This window comes from Salvelinus fontinalis, chromosome 17 (assembly GCF_029448725.1).
Source record: "Salvelinus fontinalis isolate EN_2023a chromosome 17, ASM2944872v1, whole genome shotgun sequence".
NCBI classification, from domain to species: domain Eukaryota; kingdom Metazoa; phylum Chordata; class Actinopteri; order Salmoniformes; family Salmonidae; genus Salvelinus; species Salvelinus fontinalis.
Genome location: NC_074681.1, coordinates 34934763 through 34960814, shown reverse-complemented (window position 1 = coordinate 34960814; position 26052 = coordinate 34934763). Strand labels below are relative to the sequence as shown.

The 26052-nt window shown below is 42.4% G+C and overlaps 1 protein-coding gene across 2 annotated transcripts; it reads left to right on the top strand.

Moving 5' to 3' along the window:
* The first annotated feature begins 118 nt into the window (after positions 1–118).
* thpo (thrombopoietin) lies at positions 119–14397 on the top strand. 2 transcript variants are annotated; one of them, XM_055867187.1, is made up of 5 exons: positions 568–6530; positions 8360–8484; positions 8677–8763; positions 8928–9092; positions 12343–14397. In XM_055867187.1, exons 1-5 carry the CDS (start codon positions 6518–6520, stop codon positions 12484–12486), a joined length of 534 nt encoding a protein of 177 aa, XP_055723162.1. In that variant the 5' UTR covers positions 568–6517; the 3' UTR covers positions 12487–14397. The 2 variants fall into 2 exon arrangements, with proteins under 2 accessions (XP_055723163.1, XP_055723162.1); XM_055867188.1 differs by lacking the exons at positions 568–6530; positions 8360–8484 and adding an exon at positions 119–201.
* Positions 14398–26052: the final 11655 nt, after the last annotated feature.

Genomic DNA, 26052 nt, shown 5'->3' with positions numbered 1-26052 from the left:
GCTCCACTCCAATCTCCTGTCTCATTCACTCTTCTGCACCTCGGGTAAACGTGAAAACTGGTGGCCTGTTGCTGGTGCCTTGATTGGTTGTGCGCACACAGCACCTCAAACTTCTGAACACTGCTGCGTTCATCCGCGTCGATGCGCATACATTCAGACAGCAGCTGGCCCCGGAGCGACAGCAGAGCTACCCGGTCAAATGTGAGTGTGTGACTGTGACCGTAATTTTTTGCCAAAATATTTATTATATAAATAAATCTGCAATAGGCTTTCCCGCGGGGCTCGAGTTGTATCAGAAGCGGGGTAGGCTACCGGGTGTTCGTGATGCAATGCGGGTTCTGTCAGTGCCACGTTTCCCCCTTATCTCCTCGTGAAGAAAGTCCAGACGTGGTTGCCATTACCGTGAGCTGGTGGCGCATTCGTCTTAATTAACGAGCGCCGTTCGAGGTGTCTGCAGATAGATAAAGGCATGGAGGGAATATCACTATCACTGTCTGGCCGTGTGCAACCTGTGACGGGTGTGCACTCAACACTCTCTCAACACTTCACACAAAGCCGGCCATACAGCCTATGCACAAACAGTGCACACTCATATTTTCTCTCTCTCTCTCGCTCTCTCTCTCTCTCTCGCTCTCTCTCTCTCTCTCTCTCTCTCTCTCTCTCGCTCTCTCTCTCTCTCTCTCTCACACACACACATGCTTTCAGTTAATATGGGGTGCAATACGTCTCGAAGTATCATTCTACTGGCTGGCTTGATTGTCCACAAATACGGGGATCAATCAACGTCCAACCTGAGATTTTGCTATTCCCTCCTATCGAATTGTATCATCACTGCCTCTCACAGCTGCGACCCGTGGGCATTCGAGTAGCACCCGGTGGAAGATTGAATCCGAGGTGATGACTAACACTTGTTGTTCTCTTCTGTTCCTGAAATATAAATACACAGAGTAGACCTAATGGTTGGCTACTGAGCTATAAAAGCATCAGCAGGACCGCCACCGGTGTGTGTTGCATTGTGCCATCCAAATTCAAGTATGGATAATTCATGACATCTTGAATTCACCTTGACATGAAGAACACTGGAACAGTCAAGTATTCTCGAGAAAAGACTTAACATTATTCTAATGATAATCCAGATAATTAGCCCTACACCCTTTTCAAACACATATAGCCTAGTGGGATTAATATTCATCACATTTTTATTAGTTGCCTATTATTTATGATAGCCCTTGCAGATAAAAATGTTAACCGTGAGCCTATCAATGTCATCCTGTAAGCCTCATTCAGTGGCGACCCGTCATTCAGGGCAGGTGGGGCAGAGCCTGTTTTGAGCCCCACATTTTTAGCAAAAAAAATGGGGCTTGCCTGTGTTACATGTTATTTTGGCATTAATACCTGTCACATATCAGATTGCAAATGATAATTGAGTTGATAAAACATGGTCTCTTAATTTGTTTTCTTGAGTAAGGCAGCTCCAAAATGCAGGTGTTTCATCCTAGCTCAGTGCTTTCTGTGGTGGTGGGACAAGCCAGCAGAAATATGGAGCGTTGGGCCGTGATTGGCTCAGTGTTCTGTCACTCATGGGGACACTACGTCACCGCCAAGTCTAAGGGTATACCTTGAAAATTGAAGGCCCTTGGGTGCTGCGATAGAGTTACATTAGAAGTGCCCATCCAGGAAGGCTCAAGATCATTGGCCACAGATAAAATGACGTCAAATTATATTATTTCTACAGTAGTTTTGATTGGACTGAAAAACCTTAGCTAGCAGTCATCATCATGAATCAATTCGACAATCTACTGGCAAATCCTTTTTTATCCTTGTCATATGAAGATAAATAATGAAGAGAAATTATAGATAAAATGTATCGGTGCTCATCGGATATAAACATTACACAACATTTTTGAAATCACAATCTTTTTTAATTAGGCAAGTCAGTTAAGGACAAATTCTTATTTTCAATGATGACCTAGAAACAGTGGGTTAACTGCCTTGTTCAGGGGCAGAACGACAGATTTTTACCTTGTCAGCTCAGGGATTTGATCTTGCAACCTTTCGGTTACTAGTCCAATGCTCTAGCCACTAGGCTACCTACCACCCCAATGAGTTGTTAGGAATGAGAATCAGTGGCTAACTGCAAGCATTGTGAAGGAATCATTAGCCTGCTATTCAGTGGAGTGGCTGTGTTGTACAAAGTCTAAGATTAAGGGTCTCTTTTCCTAGTTCAAAATTAGCATTCAACATTGGCCATGCTGTTGATGAAGCATGATTTGTGCTGCGCTCAAAACAACTGTACACTCTGAACTGCGAAATCTGACATTAGTTAGTTCAAGACAACTGGGAACCCGGGAAAATACGTTTTGAACTTTCATCCAACTCGGAATTGTAAATCTGGAACTCGGGCCTCTTTCTAGAGGTATGACCTGAAGATCAATGACGTCATCATGAGTTTACCTTTTTGTTTTTTGAGTACCCAGTTGTCTTGAAAGCACCATAAATCCAGAGAATGGCAGACTTTGATGACAAAGTTTGATGACAAAATTTGCCCACGAAGGCCCGCCGCGCCACCTTCCTGTTCAAGTGAGCAATAGCACAACAAGGTGAGTCCAACAATGTCTTGTATGCTGCTGCAGAAATGATGTAATATGCCAGGGAGATATGTATACTGTAGCTAAGAAAGTAATCCTAAGTGTACGTTTTATAGTAAGCTTTTAGTAGCCCATGTGCCTCACCCTAATAATTTAGCCTATTTTCACCTCTTATTTTTGCCTACTGTTCTGACTTGGTGGTGCACATGTAGCCTATAACCTGTTTTAGAGAAATGTAATCATCAAATATTGTAAGAGCTTTCATTGTCTGCTTATATGCCCCCTTTATTTATCCTCCGGTTCTGACTTGATGTACAGGGAGAACACTGTAAGAACGGCCCATGTTCTGAATTCTGCCGCTATACATTTCAAAAGTGCTGAACAAATAGTTATATTGACTACGTCCGTCCTAGCTCGTTCATTAATGTCTTAATCGAAATCACGGATTGCCTCTTATCCACTTGTCGTCCCCTTATGGCATAGTTTGTGCATCTCAATTCTCAGTAGAAACCACATTTGTTTAAGCAAGTCATCCATATCAGCTATGTTTTTTAAAAGGCAGTAAATGAGGCAGAATGAACTGTTTCGCTGCCAGGCAAGGCTCCGCTGAAAGCCAGTTGTAGAAGTGGTAAGTTGTTGGGACTGCTGTTGGGACTCTGCTGTTAGGATAGCTTTATGTAGGCCTTAACAGTTTGTGCGCACCGTTTGTCACTGTTATAGTGCAATTAATGTATTTTTTAGTGTTGTGTTGTGGCTTTGCTGGCATGCATCCCATATTTTTAGTTTTTTTGCCCCACCAAGTTTTACATGCTAAAATTGCCACTGGTCCCGTTGGTGACCCGACTGATTGCACGCTGTCTAAACAGCCCCCACTGTGTGATACCTCTGCAGTCAGCTCAGGACTATGACTGAAATATATTTTTAACAAGGCTACTCAAAGCAATTTCCTCTCCTGGCGAATTGCACAGTAGCCGGGCCTTGGTGTCTATTCAGTTTGGCTAGGGCTGCAGTGATTATGATGACGGTGTAACCCAAAGGCTAACACTGGGACGCAATCTCCCGAGTGGTGCAGCGGTCTAAGGCACTGCATCTCAGTGCAAGAGGTGTCACTACAGTCCCTAGTTAAAATCCAGGCTGTACCACATCCGGCCGAGATTGGAAGTCCCATAGGGCTGCGTACAATTGGCCCAGCGTTGTCCGGGTTTGGCCAGCGTAGGCCGTCATTGTAAATAAGAATTTGTTCTTAACTGACTTGCCTAGTCCATTCTGGGACTGGAAGAGTTTGGGCTGGTTGACTGACAGGGTGGTAAACAAACTTGACTGCCTGAGGAGTACAGTACAAAGCAAGATCAAAGATTTAGCCATCTAACTTGACAAAATATTCTGTAATAACTTTTTATTTTTTTAGAAAGATAAGCTTGAAATGGGATGGTTTAATTGACTCAACAATCAAAACACGAAGCCTATTTAAGTTCAGATTTCTTAATGAACCCCAAAAAATCTAGGGTTATTTGTGGTTGTTTATCAAAGTTAGCTTGCCAACTCAATGAATCTGCTTTGTAGTATACAGTGCATTCGGAAATGTAACATTTTGTTACATTACAGCCTTATTCTTAAATGGATTAAAGAAAAACATTTCCTCAACAATCTACACACAATACCCCATAATGACAAAAAAATCCAGGTGTTTAGAAATTGTTGCAAATGTATAAAAAAAAAAAACTGATATCAAATTTACATAAGTATTCAGACCCTTTACTCAGTACTTTGTTGAAGCACTTTTGGCAGCAATTACAGCCTTGAGTCTTCTTGGGTATGACGCTATAAGCTTGGCACATCTGTATTTGGGGAGTTTCTCCCATTCTTCTCTGCAGATGCTCTCAAGCTCTGTCAGGTTGGATGGGGAGCGTCGCTGCACAGCTATTTTCACGTCTCTCCAGAGATGTTCGATCGGGTTTAATTCTGGGCTCTGGCTGAGCCACTCAAGGACATTCAGAGGCTTGTCCCGAAGCCACTCCTGCGTTGTCTTGGCTGTGTGCTCTTTACTTTCTCCGTTCATCTTTCCTTCGATCCTGACTAGTCTCCCAGTCCCTGCCGCTGAAAAATTCCCCACAGCATGCTGCTGCCATCACCATGTTCACCGTAGGGATGGTGGTAGGTTTCCTCCAGACGTGACGCTTGGCATTCAGGCCAAAGATTTCAATTTTGGTTCCATCAGACCGGAGAATCTTGTTTCTCATGGTCTGAGAGTCCTTTAGGTGCCTTTTGCCAAACTTCAAGTGGGCTGTCATGTGCCTTTTACTGAGGAGTGGCTTCCGTCTGGCAACTCAACTATAAAGGCCTGATTGGTGGAGTGCTGCAGAGATGGTTGTCCTTCTAGAAGGTTCTCCCATCTCCACAGAGGAACTCTGGAGCTCTGTCAGAGTGACCATTGGGTTCTTGGTTACCTCCCTGACCAAGGCCCTTCCTCCCCATTTACTCAGTTTGGCCGGGAGGCCAGCTCTAGGAAGAGGCTTGGTGATTACAAACTTCTTCAATTTAAGAATGATGGAGGCCACTGTGTTCTTGGGGACCTTCAATGCTGCAGAAATGTTTTGGTACCCTTCCCCAGACCTGTGCCTTGACACAATCCTGTCTTGGAACTCTAAGGACAACTCCTTCGACCTCATGGCTTGGATTTTGCTCTGGCATGCACTGTCAACTGTGGGACCTTATATAGACAGGTGTGTGCCTTTCCAAATAAAGTCCTTTCACTTGATTTTACCACAGGAGGAGTTCAAGTTCCAATCAAGTTGTAGAAACATCTCAAGGATAATCAATGGAAACAGGATGCACCTGAGCTCAATTTCGAGTCTCATAGCAAAGGGTCTGAATACTTATGTAAATAAGGTATTTCTGTTTTTTATTTTTAATACATTTTAAACAATTCTAAAAACCTGTTTTAGCTTTGTCATTATGGGGTATTGTGATGTCATTATGGGGTATTGTGATGTCATTATGGGGTATTGTGTGTAGATTGAGCAGGACATTTTTTATTGAATACATTTTAGAATAAGGCTGTAAGTCAATGGGTCTGAATACTTTCCGAATGTACTGTACCTCTCTGGATGGTCGCACACGGGATGTCTCCTAAGCGTGTAGCTAAAACAACAACAAAACACCGGTCCTAGACACTGAGTGAGTAAGTAAGAGAGACAGAGAGAGATAGAGAGGGGGAAGTGTGTGTGTGTGAGAGTGAGAGAGATTTTTGGGAGGGAAATTCTTTGAAAGTGAAAGTGCTTTACATGGTTTGCATACTTGAATGACTATGTAAATTGTAGATTAGAAGATTATGTTGTCAGTGATAAAAAATATCTAAAGTTGGTACAATAGAATCCTAAGCTTCAGGCCTACCATTTCCTCTATACTCCATCCCTAAAGCAGATACGTGCTAACAGCTATGGAAGAATTCCAATCGCTTGATTGATCAGCTGTGCACACCAAAGAATTAGTTTGAATAATTTCACAATAATAAACCCTTAACTCTGGTGGAATTAGGCTAGGGAGTCCATCAACATATTCTCCTCTGAACGTTGGATGATATTTCTGTTGATGAGCCATTGTCATTGAGAGAGAGAGAGAGAGAGAGTGAGAGAAAGTGACTTAATGACAGGGGACAGACGTAAGAACAGGAGATCCTTGATATTGTGACCCTTTGACATATGGAAATGACGTGCAACAGGAAAGTTGAGCTCTGGGACTTGATAATGCGCGCCCTTCCGGCCATGAAAACGTAGGAAGGGAGCGAGGACGAAAGAGGGGACACAACGTACTTCAGACATGCAGAAGGTAATTCGGAGTGGCAAGGATATATTGCGACTGAAGACAGTAAACCAGATTTTTTTCTAAATGGACCACATGAATGGACATCAGAAGCAACCGAGAGGGGTATGGCGTTAAGCAGTGAGTATTCAGAAAGTGACCATTCACAGGGGTTTTATAATTAACTGAACTAATGGGTAAAATCAAACTATCATGAGCCAATGTCTTTGGGGACAAATACAAGTTGACTGAAATTGACTGAATTGAATTGCCCAGCCAGGGCCACTGACCAATAGCAAAGATTTTCTTAAATGGGTTTAATATGTATGTACAGTTTGAGTCGGAAATTTACATACACCTTAGCCAAATACTTTTAAACTCAGTTTTTCACAATTCCTGACATTTAATCCGAGTAAAACTTCCCTGTCTAAGGTCAGTTAGGATCACCACTTTATTTTAAGAATGTGAAATGTCAGAATAATAGTAGAGAGAATGATTTATTTCAGCTTTTCTTTCTTTCATCACATTCCCAGTGGGTCAGAAGTTTACATACACTCAATTCGTATTTGGTAGCATTGCCTTTAAATTGTTTAACTTGGGTCAAACGTTTCAGGTAGCCTTCCACAAGCTTCCCACAATAAGTTGGGTGAATTTTGGCCCATTCCTCCTGACAGAGCTGGTGTAACTGAGTGAGTTTTGTAGGCCCCCTTGATCGCACACGCTTTTTCGGTTCTGCCCACAAATGTTCTATAGGATTGAGGTCAGGGCTTTGTGATGGCCACTCCAATACCTTGACTTTGTTGTCCTTAAGCCATTTTGACACAACTTTGGAAGTATGCTTGGGGTCATTGTCCATTTGGAAGACCCACTTGCGACCAAGCTTTAACTTCCTAACTGATGTCTTTAGATGTTGCTTCAATATATCCACATAATTTTCCTACCTCATGATCCCATCTATTTTGTGAAGTGCACCAGTCCTTCCTGCAGCAAGCACCCCCACAACATGATGCTGCCACCCCTGTGCTTCACGGTTGGGATGGTGTTCTTCGGCTTGCAAGCCTCCCCCTTTTTCCTCCAAACATAACGATGGTCATTATGGCCAAACAGTTCTATTTTTGTTTCATCAGACCAGAGGATATTTCTCCAAAAAGTATGATCTTTGTCCACATGTGCAGTTGCAAACCGTAGTCTGGCTTTTTTATGGCGGTTTTGGAGCAGTGACTTCTTCTTTGCTGAGCGGTCTTCCAGGTTATGTCGATATAAGACTCGTTTTACTGTGGACATAGATACTTTTGTACCTGTTTCCTCCAACATCTTCACAAGGTCCTTTGCTGTTCTGGGATTGATTTGCACTTTTCGCACCAAAATACGTTCATCTCTAGGAGACAGAACACATCTACTTCATGAGCAGTATGACAGCTGCGTGGTCCCATGGTGTTTATATTTGCGTACTATTGTTTGTACAGATGAACGTGGTACCTTCAGGCATTTGGAAATTGCTCCCAAGGATGAACCAGACTTGTGGAGGTCTACAATTTTTTTTCCTGAGGTCTTGGCTGATTTCTTTTGATTTTCCCAAGTAAAGAGGCCCTGAGTTTGGAGGTAGGCCTTGAAATACATCCACAGGTACACCTCCAATTGACTCAAATTATGTCAATTTGCCTATCAGAAGCTTCTAAAGCCATGACATCATTTTCTGGAATTTTCCAAGCTGTTTAAAGGCACAGTCAACTTCGTGTATGTACACTTCTGACCCACTGGAATTGTGATACAGAGAATTATAAGTGAAATAATCTGTCTGTAAACAATAGTTGGAAAAATTACTTGTGTCATACACAAAGTAGATGTCCTAACCGACTTGCCAAAACTATAGTTTGTTAACAAGAAATTTGTGGAGTGGTTGAAAAACGAGTTTTAATGACTCCAACCTAAGTGTATGTAAACTTCCGACTTCAACGGTATGTGTCCAGGACTGCTGCTGCTGTGCATGGTAGCCTCTGAGGTGTGGGATGCTGAGACCAGGCCCATAGACTTTGTGTGTGACAGAGAGTCCCGGAGGGACCTAAACACTGTGGCAGACATGGAGGCTGCATTGGTGAGGCTAAACCTGTATGTTTTAAACAATCTGCCATATACGTTACCTTTAACACAGAGAGTAGCTGTGTCTGTCTGTCTGTCTGTCTGTCTGTCTGTCTGTCTGTCTGTCTGTCTGTCTGTCTGTGTGTCTGTCCGTCCGTCCGTCTTACCTCTCTCCTTTAATGTCTGTATGCTTCTCTCCTCTCTTCAGGCTGATTGTGATGTCTTGAAGACCCTGCCGTCCCCCATTCAGCTCCCTTGCATCAAGGTTCACAAGGCTTCCTGGGAGAGGAAATCGGTACGCTATCAAACACTTCAACTTCTGCTTCTCAGGCAGATGATTTGTTTTCCTCGGTTCAGTAGCATCCAATTGTGGCAATAATTTGATGTTTGTATCTCTCTCTCTGTATGTGTGTGTGTGTGTTTGCATGTGTTACCTATGTGTGTGTGTTTTTACCACAGACTCAGGAGAAGAGGAGGGACATAGCTGTGTCTCTGGGTGCTCTGACTGGGAGTGTGAGGGTGGTTAGGACACTGAGCCAGCCTGGCTGTGCCTCAACTCTGCTGGAGAGGCTGGAGCATACTGTCAACAATTACCTACACATAGTCACACACCTGGACATCACGGTAAGAGATAATAATAAATACATACACAGACATATATATATATATATATATATATATATATATATATATATATATATATATATATATATATATATATATATATATATATATATATATTTTGTTACATTACAGCCTTATTCTAAAATTAGTTAAATATTTTTTTTCTCATCAATCTACACACAATACCCCATAATGACAAAGCAAAACAGACAATTTTTTTTGTGCAAATGTATTAAAAATTAAAAACAGAAATACCTTATTTACTTAAGTATTCAGACCCTTTTCTATGAGACTCTAAATTGAGCTCAGGTGCATCCTGTTTCCATTGATCATCTTTGAGATGTTTCTACAACTTGATTGGAGTCCACCTGTGGTAAATTCAATTGATTGGACATGATTTGGAAAGGCACACGCCTGTCTATATAAGGTCCCACAGTTGACAGTGCATGTTAGAGCATAAACTAAGCCATGAGGTCAAAGGAATTGTCCGTAAAGCTCAGAGACAGGATTTTGTCAAGGCACAGATCTGGGGAAGGTTACCAAAACATTTCTGTACCATTGAAGGTCCCCAAGAACACAATGGCCTCCATCATTCTTAAATGGAAGAAGACTCTTCCTCGAGCCGGCCACCTGCCATACTGAGCAATTGGGAGAGAAAGGCCTTGGTCAGGTCAGGGAGGTGATCAAGAACCTGATGGTCACTCTGACAGAGCTCCAGAGTTCCTCTGTGGAGATGGGAGAACATTCCAGAAGGACAACCATCTCTGCAGCACTCCACCAATAAGGTCTTTATGGTAGGGTGGCCAGACGGAAGCCACTCCTCAGTAAAAGGCACTTGACAGCCCACTTAGTTTGCCAAAAGGCACCTAAAAACTCTCAGACCATGAGAAACAAGATTCTCCGGTCTGATGAAACCAAGACTGAACTCTTTGGCCTGAATGCTAAGCACCATGTCTGGAGGAAACCTGGCACCATCCCTACAGTGAAGCATGGGGGTGGCAGCATCATAATGTGGGGATGTTTTCAGAGGCAGGGACTGGGAGACTAGTCAGGATCGAAGGAAAGATGAACAGAGCAGAGTACAGAGAGATGCTTGAAGAAAACCTGCTCCAGAGCACTCGGGACCTCAGACTGGGGCGAAGGTTCACCTTCCAACAGGACAATGATCCTAAGCACCCAGCCAAGACAACGCAGGAGTGGCTTCAGGACAAGCCTGTGAATTTCCTTGATTTGCCCAGCCAGAGCCGGATTGAACCCGATCAAACATGTCAGGAGAGACCTGAAAATAGCTGTGCAGCGACGCTCCTCATCCAACCTGACAGAGCTTGAGAGGTTCTGCAGAGAAGAATGGGAGAAACTCCCCAAATACAGGTGTGCCAAGCTTGTAGCGTCATACCCAAGAAGAGTCGAGGATGTAATCACTGCCAAAGGTGCTTCAACAAAGTACTGAGTAAAGGGTCTGATATTTCCTTTTTTTTTTTTTGCACATTACAAAAAGAAAAATTGAACTGTTTTTGCTTTGCCATTATGGGGTATTGTGTATAGATTGATGAGGGAAAAATGTATTTAATCCATTTGAGAATAAGGCTGTAACGTAACAAAATGTAGAAAAAGTCAAGCAGTCTGAACACTTTCAGAATGCACTGTGTGTGTGTGTACAAACACACCCACATGCAATTGTATTAATTTTGTAAACAAACACATCCATTTCACCGCCCACACATAGTTAGCTTATCAGTGTTGCTAAGTCACTACCGTTTCCATATGAAAAAGGCAGTATCCTGTCTTTTTACAGGAATCTCTCATTGACTCCCTCTCATTTCATATGTAGCTGTGACCCCGACGACCCCTGCTCTTCCTTCCCCAGGAAGAAAAGCAGATAGCAGGGCATACCTTCCCCATGACAGAGGCACAGCCACGTAGGCCAAGCCTGGAGTGCTTATGCAAGGGACAGGCCATTCACCAGCAACATTTGTCATAAGACTCGCTAGAAATGAGCAAAACAGAACAGTTGTTTCTTTCCAATTGGCATTCACAATGTGTGTCTTGAGTGTGTCTCATTCTCATCACACAATGTCAACAAAAGGCTTTCATGTGTATTATCAAATTACCAATGCAGACTCCAGCTCTAAATCAACAAATGCTGAGGCAAAGTTAATAGCGTTTGTAATGGAAACGGTTGGGAATGTACAGGTGCCATATTTGGATATGTGTGGGTGATTCCTCAAAATGTAAATCCATAGAAGGAGGAAGGATTGTTGTGGCTATATGTGACGTTTGTATCTTAAAGCATAATTGAGAAATAATATAGAATGAACAAAAATATAAAAGAAGCATGTAAAGTGTTGGTCCCATGCTTCTTGATCTGAAATAAAAGATCCCAAATATTTTTTTAGATGCACAAAAAGCTTATTTCTTTCAAATGTTGTGCACATATTTGTTTACATCGCTGTTAGGGAGCATTTTTGTCCGTTGCCAAGATACGCCACACCTGTCAGGTGGATGGATTATCAAGAAGCTGATTCAACAGCATGATCATTACACAGGTGCACCTTGTGCTGTGGACAATAAAAGGCCACTCTAAACTGTGCAGTTTTATCACACAACACAATTCCACAGATGTCTCAAGTGTTGAAGAAGCCATAAGCCGCCTCCTACATTGTTTTAGGGAATTTGGCAGTACGTCCAACCGGTCTCACAACCAACCGGTCTCACGAGACCATGTGTAATCACACCACCCCAGGACTTCCACTTCCGTTTTTTCACCTGCGGGATCGTCTGAGACCAGTCACACAGACAGCTGATGAAACTGTGGGTTTGCACAACCGAAGAATTTCTGTACAAACTGTCAGAAACCTTCTCAGGGAAGCTCATCTACGTGCTCGTCATCATTGACCTGACTGCAGTTCGGCATCATAACCGACATCAGTGGGCAAATGCTCACCTTCGATGTCCACTGGCACTCTGGAGTAGTGTGCTCTTCACGGATGAATCCCAGTTTCAACTGTACTGGGCAGATGCAATCGTTCCTCTTAAGAAGTGAAAGGACCCTTCTATGAATTACATTTAGTGAAAATCTAAAAAATCATGGTCTTTTAAGTTCTAGTTTAGTGAGGAATCACCCATGTGTGTTATATTTATGTTATACTGACTATCTCTCTTCCTCCATTCTCCCTCCCACCCCCCTTTTCTCCCGCTCTTTCCATCCTAACTATACCCCACCTTGTCCCTCTTCCCTCTGGTCCTACAGGGGTCTGTGGAGAGCCCAGTGTTGTCTTGTACCCCTCAGAGTACCCACAGCCTGAGCACTGTTCTGTGGACTTTCAGCAGACTGCTCACTGGCAAGCTGGAGTGGCTTATGGCTGATCTGACCCACAGGTGCCCCAGAAGATGATGGAGAGGAAACAAGGAGAGGAAGCTGCTTAAGGGTATTAAGATGCAGCCACATAGAGAGAGCTGCTTTAGAGTATTGAGACGGGCCCAAAGAGCAAAGTAGACGAAAAGAGGGAGTTGCTTTAGAGTATTGAAATGCCCCCAGAGAGGAGAGGAGAGGAGACGAGGAGAGGAGAGCTGCTCAGAGAGGAGAGGAGACGAGGAGAGGGGAGCTGCTCAGAGAGGAGAGGAGAGGAGACGAGGAGAGGGGAGCTGCTCAGAGAGGAGAGGAGAAATGAAACAACCCCCTGCCACACAGCAAGCAGCCTTTTGTCTGGCTGACAATGAAAACGTGTTTAATGAAACATGGAGATACGTTACCCTCTGCTGGTCATTATTTGGAACTACAGTTCACTCTTTCAGGCTTCAGCGTGGACTGCAGGATGTTTCTGCAGTACTACTACTACTACAAGGACAAAAGGAATAAGAAGAATGTACTGTTGACACAATGACATCATGATTGATGAAATGAAGGACTATTTGATGGCTTGCAACGTATGGCACCTACCAACAGAGCATTTGGAACAAGTGTGAAGCAATTGGAGTCATTATTTGGATGCGATCATATACTTGTCCGCTTTTAGTATTTTAATATATTGTTCACTGTACATTACATTGGTTTTAAAACTGTATTTTCATTCATTCCTTAATCAGGCTATATAAATATTTCCTTATACTTGTGTGAAATTATTCAAATTAAACCCACAAATGAAATTGTAGCCTGCCTACACTTAAAAAAGCCTGTCTCATAAAATGCCAAATTTTACGCATCATGTTTTAATTAAACTTCTGTGAAAGTAATACAAATACTCGCTGAAACCACCCAGCTGTTGTACAATGTTGGGATCATGAGGTCAAGGAGGGACCATCACTAATTGGATAAACAACAAAATGTTACAAATGGGCGTGGTCAATAAAATACTGACAGAGGGGAAGAGCTTTTGCAGGGATGGTGGCGAATAGTGTGGATGAAATGGAGAGAAGGTTGGCGGGGCAACAGCTGTGCTGGAGTGCGATCACTATGGGTGATTGTTCTGATGATACGGAGTGGAATGACGATGTTCAAGAATCTGAATGGTCTGTAATGGAAAGACATAGGAAGAAGAGAGATCATGATACTGAAAGGTAGGAAGCCAAATAAAATAAAATACAAATTTCTCGCATGAGTAGCTTCGTTTCACTGCCAAAAAGGGTCTGAATGTAGGATAACAGGGACTCTCAGCAACTATATTCAATGTGCCGGACAAATTTGAGGCTATGATTAAAAAGTTGGAGCTTTTCTCTGTCTGCATTAACAAGGACAACACACATGTCTTTCCATTATTGTATGATTGTTTTTGTGTGCAAATGAACTCAAGCTTACGGACAATGTGAAATAGCGAACCACCTGAGTGAGTTGAGTGCGCAATTACGCAGGTACTTTCCTGAAACGGATGACACAAACAACTGGATTCGTCATCCCTTTCATGCCCTGCCTCCAGTCCACTTACCGATATCTGAAAAGAGAGCCTCATCGAAATTGCAACAAGCGGTTCTGTGAAAATGTTATTTAATCAGAAGCCACTGCCAGATTTCTGGATTGGGCTGCGCTCTGAGTATCCTGCCTTTTAAGACCCTGATGCCCTTTGCAACCATGTACCTATGTGAGAGTGAATTCTCGGCCCTCACTAGCATGAAAACTAAATACAGGTACAGATTGTGTGCAAAAAGACTGAGGCTCTCTCCAATACAACCCAACATTGCAGAGTTACTGTATGTGCATCCTTTCAAGCACACCCTTCTCATTAACCTGCCGTGAGTGATTCACCATTTTTGATGAACAAATAAGGTTTTATATGAAAGATGGTTAAATAAAGAGCAAAATTACTGATTATTATTTGTGCCCTGGTCCTATAAGAGCTCTTTTTCACTTCCTACGAGCCGGGTTGTGACACAAACTCACATTTATTAAACATAAGAATGAGTGTATCGTATAGTGTGTGTGTGGCAGGCTTACAATGGTGGCAAAAAACAACATTTGAGGGTGCGCTGACCCTGGTGCTAGAGGGGGTACGCAGCTGGAGGTTGAATGTTTGAAGGGGTACGGGACTATAAAAAGGGGGGGTAGAAATTAGGGATTTATTAGGTTTAGAATTTTATTTTCATGATAGTACAGAATTTGGAAGATCATGATTGATCATACAATCCAGCACAGTAGGTGGCAGCATGCACTTTAAACGTTTGTTTGCGGACCGCCATAAGCAGTGCTTAAAGTTGGCAATCTAGGTGATGAATGTAAGGAAGAAAATATAAGAATGCATGAAGATGTATAGCGTAAGAAGTGGGATTCTGGAAAATCGCTGGATTAACCATGTTTGAAATTTTTATTTTACCTTTATTTAACTAGGCAAGTCAGTTAAGAAAAACATATTATTTTCAATGATGGCCTAGGAACAGTGGGTTAACTGCCTTGTTCAGGGGCAGAATGACAGATTTTGTACCTTGTCAGCTCGGGGATTTGATCTTGCAACCTTTCGTTTACTAGTACAACGCTCTAACCACTAGGCTACGCTGCCAAAAATAACGACAGCTTTAGAGGGGTGTGGTTGCACTTTTCCAGGTGAGGATCGATTATGCTACATTATGTTTAAACATCTGCCTTCAGACGTTTTGGGAATGATTTGAGTTTATTTAACAAAATATGGAGGACAGGAGAGCTACCATCAGGATATAATCGTGCTGTGGTTTTGCCTTTTGAAGCCTGGTAAAGATCCATCCTGTCCTGCTAGTTATAGACCTATTGCACTTACATCAAATCTCTGTAAATTAATGGAACAGTTTATTGTAGGCAGATTGGTGTATTATCTTGAACATAGGGGTCTAATAAGTCCATACCATAGTGCATTCAGAAATGGACTACCCTTGATGCATTAGTTAAAGTTAGTACTGAGGTGACTAAAGCTTTGGCAATGAAGGAAGTGATGTCAATAGTATATTTTAATATTGAAAAAGCATATGATACAATGTGGCGGGAAGGGCTACAGATTAAATTGAATGGAATGGGTATTAGTGGGAGAATGTATAACTGGGTTATGGATTTCTTGTTTGACCGAACATTCCAGGTCAGGTTGGGATTGGAGTTATGAAGAGAATATGAGGTGGAAAATGGAACTCCACAGGGTAGTGCTATTAGTCCTATCTTATTCACATTGATGATTAATAATTTTGGGGGGGATATTGGACAGGGTATAGGGGTGCAGAAGATGGCGTCATTTGGAAATGGGGAAGGAATATTCCTTATGTAATGGAGAAAATGCAAGGTGTTGTTGTAGCAGTAGAGGAATGGAAACCCATAATATCTTTATCAAAATCTTGCCACACGTTGTTCGCTAACCAAAAGATTAAGGAAGATGTCAGTCTTCAATTATATGGAGAACGAATGGAAAGGGTAACAGAATTTAAGTATTTGGGGCTATGGTTTGACGAAAAGCTGGAGACATCATATGACATGTTTTGAGACTAAATGTAAGAAAGTATTAAATCTAATGAGGTCAATAATTGGGCATGATTGGCGGGCAGATAGGCAATCTTTACTGAACATTTATCGTACTTTGATAAGATTGTCCATATATTTTATGGGTGCTTTTTATTAAAAAATATCTATTTTTTTTATTTAACCTTTATTTGTATATGGTTCTGCGGCTTTTACATTGCTGTTGTACCATGATAGGATGCAAGCTAGAGCACTCAGGATGTGCGATGGTGCATGTAAAACTACACCGGTTCAGGCTTTACAGTACATCACTGGGGCTAAGCTGCCTGCCATCCAGGACCTCTACACCAAGCGGTGTCAGAGGAAGGCCCTAAAAATTGTCAAAGACCTCAGCAGTTTTTACCCCCAAGCCATAAGACTCCTGAACAGGTAATCAAATGGTTACCCGGACTATTTGCATTGTGTGCCCCAACCCCTCTTTTTACACTGCTGCTACTCTCTGTTTATCATATATGCATAGTCACTTTAACTATACATTCATGTACATACTACCTCATTTAAGCCGACCAACCAGTGTACCCGCACATTGGCTAACCGGGCTATCTGCATTGTGTCCCACACATCACCCACCAACCCCTCTTTTACGCTACTGCTACTCTCTGTTCATCATATATGCATAGTCACTTTAACCATATCTACATGGACATACTACCTCAATCAGCCTGACTAACCGGTGTCTGTATGTAGCCTCGCTACTTTATATAGCCTGTCTTTTTACTGTTTTATTTCTTTACCTACTTATTGTTCACCTAATACCTTTTTTACACTATTGGTTAGAGCCTGTAAGTAAGCATTTCACTGTAAGGTCTACACCTGTTGTATTTGGCGCACGTGACAAATAAACTTTGATTAGAGATACTGGGGAAATGCCACTATCCCTTAAAGTTAAGGTAACCCTGGCATACTGGGTAAGACTGAACGGTAGTATGGTAGATCATTCTACGCTAACAGTATTGGAAGACTGCTGGAAATATGCACGATATCAAGAGGGGTTTTGGCCCAGAGATTGGAAAAGGGATTGATGACTATGGACTCAGAGATATTGTAATAAGGCCATCTGTGTCAATAGGAAATGTGCCATTGTGGTTTTATTCAAGATCACGTGTTGATTTTTAGCGTGACAGTAGAAAAGATACAGTGGTGTGAAGAAGATAATGTAGGAGCACTAGTGGATCAATATATTAGTAATCCGTTTTATTCTTGTCTTGCAGTGTATACAGACGGTTCCAAGGATCCCATGAATGGGAAGACAGGAGCAGGTGTATTTATGCAGGTGTATTTCCTGAGTTCGATAATAATCTATGCAACAGACTGACAAATGATTTATCTGTACATTCAACAGAAATGGTTGCGATTGTTGTTGGATTGCAATGGACAGAGGAGGTGCAACCAAGAAGAGTAGTAATGCATCCGTTTTGTGTAGTTTAAGATCTGGAAAGTTAGAACGTTAGGATGGATGTATGGTTACAAATAGTGATGCTGTTGTTGGGGTTACAAAGAAATGGTATTGAAATTCTGTTCTGTTGGATCCCGGCGTGGTAATTCCAAAATTACTGTCGATGTTTGGCGTTGTTGACTACATCCAAATAGGTGAATATGGAGGACTTTACACACAGGCATACAGTATTTGACTATGTTCTCCGGTCTGTTTGTGTAGCGTTCATGGTGGGCCAGTGTGGGATGTACCAGTCCATAGCCATGTTCATAGTGGCGTACCTCATCAGTATGACTGTTCTGTCTGTCAGTGCCATCACCAGCGAGGCTCTGGATGCTGGCTACACCTACTGTGTCATTAGCACCACTGATCTTGGACCAGGTGTTTCCTGCTGAATACTGGTGATCTCTGCTCTATGGCACGGCCATTCTTCTCTGCCTCTTCTGTCGGGTAAGATACTTTTCTCTCTCTCCTCTGCTTCCTTAGAGGCATGCTGGAAACTCCCTAGCCCGTACACACTGGGAGAAAGGACTGAGAAATGTGACGCAGTGTGTCTCTTCCTAGGGATGCATTATACCCTATTTCCTATATAACGTACTGCATTTTGTTTGCAAACTTTATCTACATATACTGCCATTTCAGATTGGCGCTCGGTCACATCAATGCCAAGGCCATCTTCCTAATTTTCAATAATCGTCATGTCAGTCCTGGCCACCTTCATCCTCAGTTTCTTCGCTGTGGGCCAGCGGGACATCACGCTGCCCTATGCTCCTGGTGCCAACGCTACCACCGGCCTGGGCACTGCCAACTTCACTGATCATTGCCTGGTAACCCTGAGGGACAACCTGTGGGGGGAGTATAGGATGTTTTGTTGGGGTGTGGTGGCATGTCAGGGGTTGGGCTATGTAGAGGTCTGGTGAGCATATCCATCAAAAGTACCTAAATGCCATTTTCACTAGGGCTGCATCCCAAATCCACCCTTTTGCCTCGGCTCTCCATTTGCGCGTTCATGCGCTCCTCCGCCATATGCACAAGTTAACCATCACTAGCCGGCTTCCACCCGGTTACGCAACCCTGCACCTTAGAGGCTGCTGCCCTATAGACTTGGAATCACTGGCCACTTTAATAATGGAACACTAGTCACTTTAATACTGTTTAAATAATGTTTACATACTGCTTCACTCAACTGCTTTACGGTATATACTCTATTCTATTCTACTGTATTTTAGTCAATGCCACTCTGACATTGCTCATTCTAATATTTATATATTTCTTAATTCTATTCTTTTACTTTTAGATGTGTGTGTATTGTTGTGAATTGTTAGATACTACTGCACTGTTGGAGCAATTTCGCTGCACCCGCATTAACATCTGCTAAATATGTGTATGTGACAAATCAAATTTAATTTGATGCACAAATTACCCAAATTATCGAGGGTGTGTAGGTGCTAACTAGACCGAGACAGCAAGGCTGCAGGCTCCAGAGTGAAGTGCTATCCCAACATGCACTGCAATATGTTTTTTTTCATACAAAATAACATAAAAATGACATACCTCCCAAATAATGTTTATCTGTTACTGAGGTTTATATCTTGTAAAATGACAGCGGGAAATTGATTATTTGAATCTTCATTTGTGTTTTATGAAATGGATGAGGGCTGGTTTGGTATTCACCGTAATCCTGTAATCCTATACGCTTTGTTTACACGGGCAGCCCTATTCTGATCTTTTACCCAATTATTGACAAATGGGTTGATCTGATTGTTCAAGAGTTGATATGATTGGTCATAACACCAATTATTGGATGAAGATCAGGGCAACGTTAAGTTTCCAAACATTCTTGAACATTGCAGATAGAAATGCCATGAATAGAGCTGACGTGATTCCTTATTCTAAATATGAGGCATGTTTGATCTACATAGAAATAGGCTATCTGAACGTTCCAAATTGTTCCAGTTCTACAGAACACCCCATAGAACATCCCACGCAGCCATAATAGTTCAGAAATCCAAATCAGCAATATCTTGGCTTTGGAGATTGTCTTGATAGATGTTAATGTATTCTGTGATATCCTCTCCCAGCTGACTACACAGTAGACTGCACCACAGACACCATGATGACCTTTCCACTGTGTTTGCTGTCATGTTCAATGGCTGTACAGGCATCATAGCTGGTTCCAACATGTCAGGTGTGACTGAGGGCAGACATTGGCAGAAGTTCAGCGTACATGAGGTGTGTGTTTGTGAGTGTTTTAGCAGACCTGAGTTCAAATGCTATTTATGGTATTTCCATTACTGTCAAAGACATTTGGAAGTTGTTATTTAGATATGTTTTTTTATTTGAGAAGACAAGTAGTTGAGTATATGAATGTATTTGGAAATGCACTTAAAGTTTTTTTAAATACTCAAATACACAAACTCAAATAGTCCCTTGTATTTGAAAATAGTATTTAAAATAAGTATTTGAAAATACTTTAAAATAGTAGGCTATTTATAGGAAATTATTTGAAAATACTTCCAATAGAAGTAGTTGATTTGGCCGGCCCTGGGCCACATTATTTGAAAGTACTTAAATACACAGAAAATAAGTATTTAAATAACAAATACTCAAATACCATTTTTAAAACCCAGGTCTGGTGTTTAGACATAATATTTTGTCACTGAAACCATTTTTATTATACACTGAGTGTACAAAACATTGGGGACACCTGTTCTTTCCATGACATAGGCTGACCAGGTGAATCCAGGAGAAAGCTATGATCCCTTATTGATGTCACTTGTTAAATTCACTTCAATCAGTGTAGATGAAGGGGAGGAGACAGGTTAAATAAGGATTGTCAAGCATTGAGACATGGATTGTGTATGTGTGCCATTCAGAGGGTGAATGGGCAAGACAAAAGATTCAGTGGCTTTGAACGGCATATGGTAGTAGGTGCCAGGCGCAATGGTTTGTGGCAAGAGTTTCCCGTGTGTATCAAGAGTGGTTCACCACCCAAAGGACATCCAGCCAACTTGACACAACTGTGGGCCAGCATCCCTGTGGCACCCTTTCAAATCCTTGCAGAGTCCACACCCTGATGAATTGAGGCTGTTCTGAGGGCAAAATGGGTGCAACTCAGTATTAGAAAGGTGTTCCTAATGTTTTGTACACTCTGTGTGTATATATATATATATATATCTCTCGCTCTCTCCTTTAGCAGATGTTTTTTCCAAAATGACTTATTCATGCGTGGACTCTCTCCTCTCTCTCTCTCACTCTACTCCAGGGGACCTGAAGAGCCCAAGCTACTCTATCCTCAGGGGAACCCTGGCAGCAGTCATCTTAACCTTCATCTCCTACAGCATTCCTGCTCAGCCTGCTGGTGGTCTACTCCTGTGACCGGTCAGCACACACAGGCACACAGGCTTACACACAAGCACATACAGTGGCAAGAAAAAGTGTGTGAATCCTTTGGAAATACCTGTATTTTCTCTTAAATTGGTCATGAAATTGGATCTGATCTTCATCTAGGTCACAACAATAGACAAACACAGTGTGCTTAAACTAATAACACACAAACAATTATACGTTTTCATGTCTTTATTGAACACACCATGTAAACATTCACAGTGCAGGGTGGAAAAAGTATGTGAACCCTTGGTTTTAATAACTGGTTGACTCTCCTTTGGCAGCAATAACCTCAACCAAACGTTTTCTGTAGTTGCGGATCAGACTTGTACAACGGTCAGGAGGAATTTTGGTCCATTCCTCTTTACAAAACTGTTTCAGTTCAGCAATGTTCTTGGGATGTCTGGTGTGAGCTGTTCTCTTGAGGTCATGCCACAGCATCTCAATCGGGTTGAGGTCAGGACTCTGACTAGGCCACTTCAGAAGGCGTATTTTCTTATTTTGAAGCTATTCTGTTGATTTACTTCTGTGTTTTGGGTCGTCGTCCTGTTGCATCCCCCAACTTCTGTTGAGCTTCAATTGGCGGACAGATAGCCTGACATTCTCCTGCAAAATGTCTTGATAAACTTGGGAATTTATCTTTCCATCGATGATAGCAAGCTGTCCAGGCCCTGAGGCAGCAAAGCAGCCCCAAATCATGATTCTCCCTCCAACATACTTTACAGTTGGGATGAGGTTTTGATGTTGGTGTGCTGTGCCTTTTTTTCTCCACACATAGTGTTGTGTGTTCCTTCCAAACAGCTCAACTGTAGTTTCATCTGTCGTCAGAATATTTTGCCAGTAGCGCTGTGGAACATCCAGGTGCACTTTTGGCTTCTTCCGTGGTGTCCTCCCATGAACACCGTTCTTGTTTAGTGTTTTACGCATCGTAGACTCGTCAACAGAGATGTTAGTATGTTCCAGAGTTTTCTGTAAGTCTTTAGCTGACACTCTAGGATTCTTCTTAACCTCATTGAGCATTCTGCGCTGTGCTCTTGCAGTCATCTTTGCAGGACGGCCACTCCTAGGGAGAGTAGCAACAGGGCTGAACTTTCTCCATTTATAGACAATTTGTCTTACCGTGGACTGATGTACATCAAGGCTTTTAGAGATACTTTTGTAACCCTTTCCAGCTTTATGCAAGTCAACAATTCTTAATCTTAGATCTTCTAAGATCACTTTTGTTCGAGGCATGGTTCACATCAGGCGACGCGTCTTGTGAATAGCAAACTCAAATTTTGTGAGTTTTTTTATAGGTCAAGGCAGCTCTAACCAACATCTCCAATCTCGTCTCATTGATTGGACTCCAACTTAGATGACTCCTGACTTCAATTAGCTTATGGAGAAGTCATTAGCCTAGGGGTTCACATACTTTTCCAACCTACACTGTGAATGTTTAAAGGATGTATTCAAAAGAGAAAAATACAATGTGTGTGTTATTAGTTTAAGCACAATATTTGTCTATTGTGACCTAGATGAAGATCAGATCAAATTTGATGACCAATTTATGCACAAATCCTGGTAATTATAAAGGGTTCACATACTTTTTCTTGCCACTGTACGTATGTACATATATGCAGAAACCTGTTCACACACAACTGCATACAAGCATGCACACACACGCCAGCATGTTTGTTTACTTGGCAGTGGTAATTACATTATCAGGCCACACAGACTTGAGATGGTTAACCATGGGTAAAGAAACCAAAGGCATCCTTCCAAAGGTTTATACAGTGCATTCGGAAAGTATTCAGACCCCTTGACTTTTTCCACATTTTGTTACGTTACAGCCTTATTCTAAAATTGATTGAATAAATTGTTTCCCTCATCAATGAACACACAATAGCCCATAATGACGAGGTTTCTAGACATTTTTTGCAACAAAAAAAACAGATACCTTATTTACATAAGTATTCAGGCCCTTGGCTATGAGACTCGAAATTAAGCTCAGGTGCATCCTGTTTCCATTGATCATCCTTAAGATGTTTATACAACTTGATTGGAGTCCACCTGTGGTAAATTCAATTGATTGGACATGATGTGGAAAGGGACACACCTGTCTATAAAAGGTCCCACAGTTGACAGTGCATGTTAGAGCATAAACTAAGCCATGAGGTCAAAGGAATTGTCCGTAAAGCTCAGAGACAGGATTGTGTCAAACTGAGTATTTAGAGGAGAAGGGCATTGGTCAGGGAGGTGACCAATAACCTGATGGTCACTCTGACAGAGCTCCAGAGTTCCTCTGTGGAGATGCGAGAACCTTCCAGAAGGAAAACCATCTCTGCAGCACTACACCAATCAGGAACGTATGGTCGACTAGCCAGATGGAAGACATTCCTCAGTAAAATACACTTGACAGCCCGCTTGGAGTTTCCAAAGTGCACCTAAAGGACTGTCAGACCATGAGAAACAAGATTATCTGGTCTGATGAATCCAAGATATAACTCTTTGGCATGAATGCCAAGCGTCACGTCTGGAGGAAACCTGTCATCATCGCTACAGTGAAGCTTGGTGGTGGCAGCATCATGCTGTGGGGATGTTTTTCAGCATCAGGGACTAGGAGACTAGCCAGGATCGTGGGGAAAGATGAACCAAGTAAAGTACAGAGAGATCCTTGATGAAAACCTGCTCGGGAACTCGGACTCGGGCAAGGTTCTGACACATGGGTGTGTCTTGGTGGTGGCAAGAAGGATAAATTCAAGAAACCCACATCAAACCACTCCCCCAAATCAACTCATATTTGGCTTCGGGAAAAGTCTCTTAATGTCTTTGAGTGGCCCAGCCAGAGCCCGGACTTGAACCCGATTGAACACCTCTGGAGAGACCTCAAAATAGCTGTGCAGTAACACTCCCCATCCAACCTGACAGAGCTTGAGAGCATCTGCAGAGAATAATGTGAGAAACTCCCCAAATACAGGTGTGCCAAGCTTATAGCGTCATACCCAAGAAGACTCGAGGCTGTAATCGCTGCCAAAAGTGCTTCACAAAGTACTGAGTCAAGGGTCTGAATACTTATGTAAATGTGATATTTCATTTTTTTTGTGTTTGCTTTATCATTATGGGGTGGTGTGTGTAGATAGATGAGGGGGAAAAAAATGATTTAATCCATTTTTGAAAAAGGCTGTAGCGTACCAAAAAGTCAAGTGGTCTTAAAACATCTCGAATGCACTGTATCTATCTGTGGTGTAGTGATAATGTACCCCTCTCTCCCAGTCATCTTCTCCAGAGGGACTACAGTTTTCCTGGGGGACATCAACGTGAGGGGCCCCTCTACCCTGTCTGCTGCCGTAAGTAACCTTATAGGGGCCTCCCACATCCTCTGAGCACTCCCTAGGGACAACCTGGCGAGTGGTAAGGCTAAAATAACCTCAAGTCTGCACATCTTGATTGACACCATCTCCCTCAAAGGTTCTTATATCATTCTATTCTGGTATTCTACACAATGTGTCTCAGCTGTTTGGTGCTTTGCATGTCCACGTAGGTGAAAAACCATTCCTAAATCTCCATTTTGGAAGTTACTAACTTCATGACCAAAGTTATCCTATTTACACTTTTGAGTCAATTTTGGCACTAGCATTTATGTTTAGGACTACTATCGATGCCACATTGTCCGTTTTCAACCAGATAAGTATCTTCTTTTTGGTTCAGCTTCTCTTTATGTGGTTAACCAGACATGATCAGTACAGTTGGGGTTAAAGGGAGAGTTCTCCCTGAAATTCACCCTGAAACTTAAGTTCGTCATGATTTTAATTTCTTGAAGGGGGTCTTAAGCTGATGAGTTTATTCCACACAATCTGTAGTGTGTAGATGAAGTATGATCTATATGCGTACACAGAAATGGGCCTTAATCCCCAAATAATGTGTAAGATTGGATGTAATCTATATCTTGGCCATCTGAACTTTAAGGAAGCCCCTTTTCACTAGAGTAGCTATTTCCCAAACAATGTGTGCATTGCATATCAAGCTGATACACTGTGTTTCCGGGGAATTCATTTTGCATGGACCAGTGCGCTGGGTGGAGGGAGTTTGCTCATTTTCAACCATTCCATCGGTCCTCCTAAGAGGTCTCCACCCGCCTGCGGCACCAGGCCATGCAAAGCGAACTCGCCCAGTCTTTTCCCAGAAAACCCGGTACCACCACCAAGAAAGATCTGGGAGAGAAATATCTCTGGATGAGATGATAGACACAGTACAAGTCAAGAGAAACTTTGACCAACTCCAGCCTAGTTCCAAGATCCATTTTCAGCCCTTAAGCAGAGCCAGCCATCAAACACTTCAAGCCGTCACGGCTGGGGGAAAGTGAGTGGCCATAAGAACAGAACTGTGGACAAAGTGGAATAAGAAGGCCAAATCTCTATGGGCACATAAAACAAGAAGGCCAGTAACCTAGTGTCCTTTTCACACACTCGGCCCACTAAAGGAATCAGGGAGGTAATAAGAGTGGTGCCCTGACATTTTAAAACACACTTCACTGACCGGGAGTCCATTTCAAAGGCCACTTGGCTTTGCAAAAAAAGGAATGGTTTGTTGTCTGAAGTTAGAGGTTTTCTAGAGAAGACATTATGTTATTTGGGAAATCTGTGTTTAATTGAGCCAAAGACTGACTTTGTTCCATTCTGCTTTATTGGTATCTTTATCAATTTTGCCGCACGGATATGCTCAGGGTATTATGCAGCCCCATTGTCATCCATTTTTTTCCTTTAAGTACTTGATTGGTTTAATGCTCTTATTTGTACATGTCATGTACAATACACTCTTATTCAGAGCACCTTACAGGAGCAATTGAGGTTAAGTGCCTTGCTCAAGGGCACCACATCACCAAGAATTAAAACCAGCAAACTTTTGTTTACCAGCCCAATGCTCTTAACCACTAGGCTATTACTGCCCAGTACAGTAAGATCTGGAAAACTGCGCCCGCTGATATGGCCTCGTTTTTTGTCTTCTCAAGAAATGCTGGCGGCCATGACAGAAGCCAAACATGAGTTGGCTTGGGGGTGTGGTTTGCTGTGGGTTACTTGGGTTTGTCCTTGCCACCAGCAAGACACACCCATCTGTCAGAACCTTGCCCGCAGCTGTTTCCTCCCACTCAATCACAACAAACCTCCTGCAGGTTGAGTTCAATAACTACAGGCAGA

Excerpts from the sequence above, each read along its gene's own strand:
- thpo (XM_055867187.1), top strand. Across the intron at positions 8,485-8,676 it reads CAGACATGGAGGCTGCATTG|GCTGATTGTGATGTCTTGAA; the intron begins GTGAGGCTAAAC and ends TCCTCTCTTCAG. Across the intron at positions 9,093-12,342 it reads TCACACACCTGGACATCACG|GGGTCTGTGGAGAGCCCAGT; the intron begins GTAAGAGATAAT and ends CTGGTCCTACAG.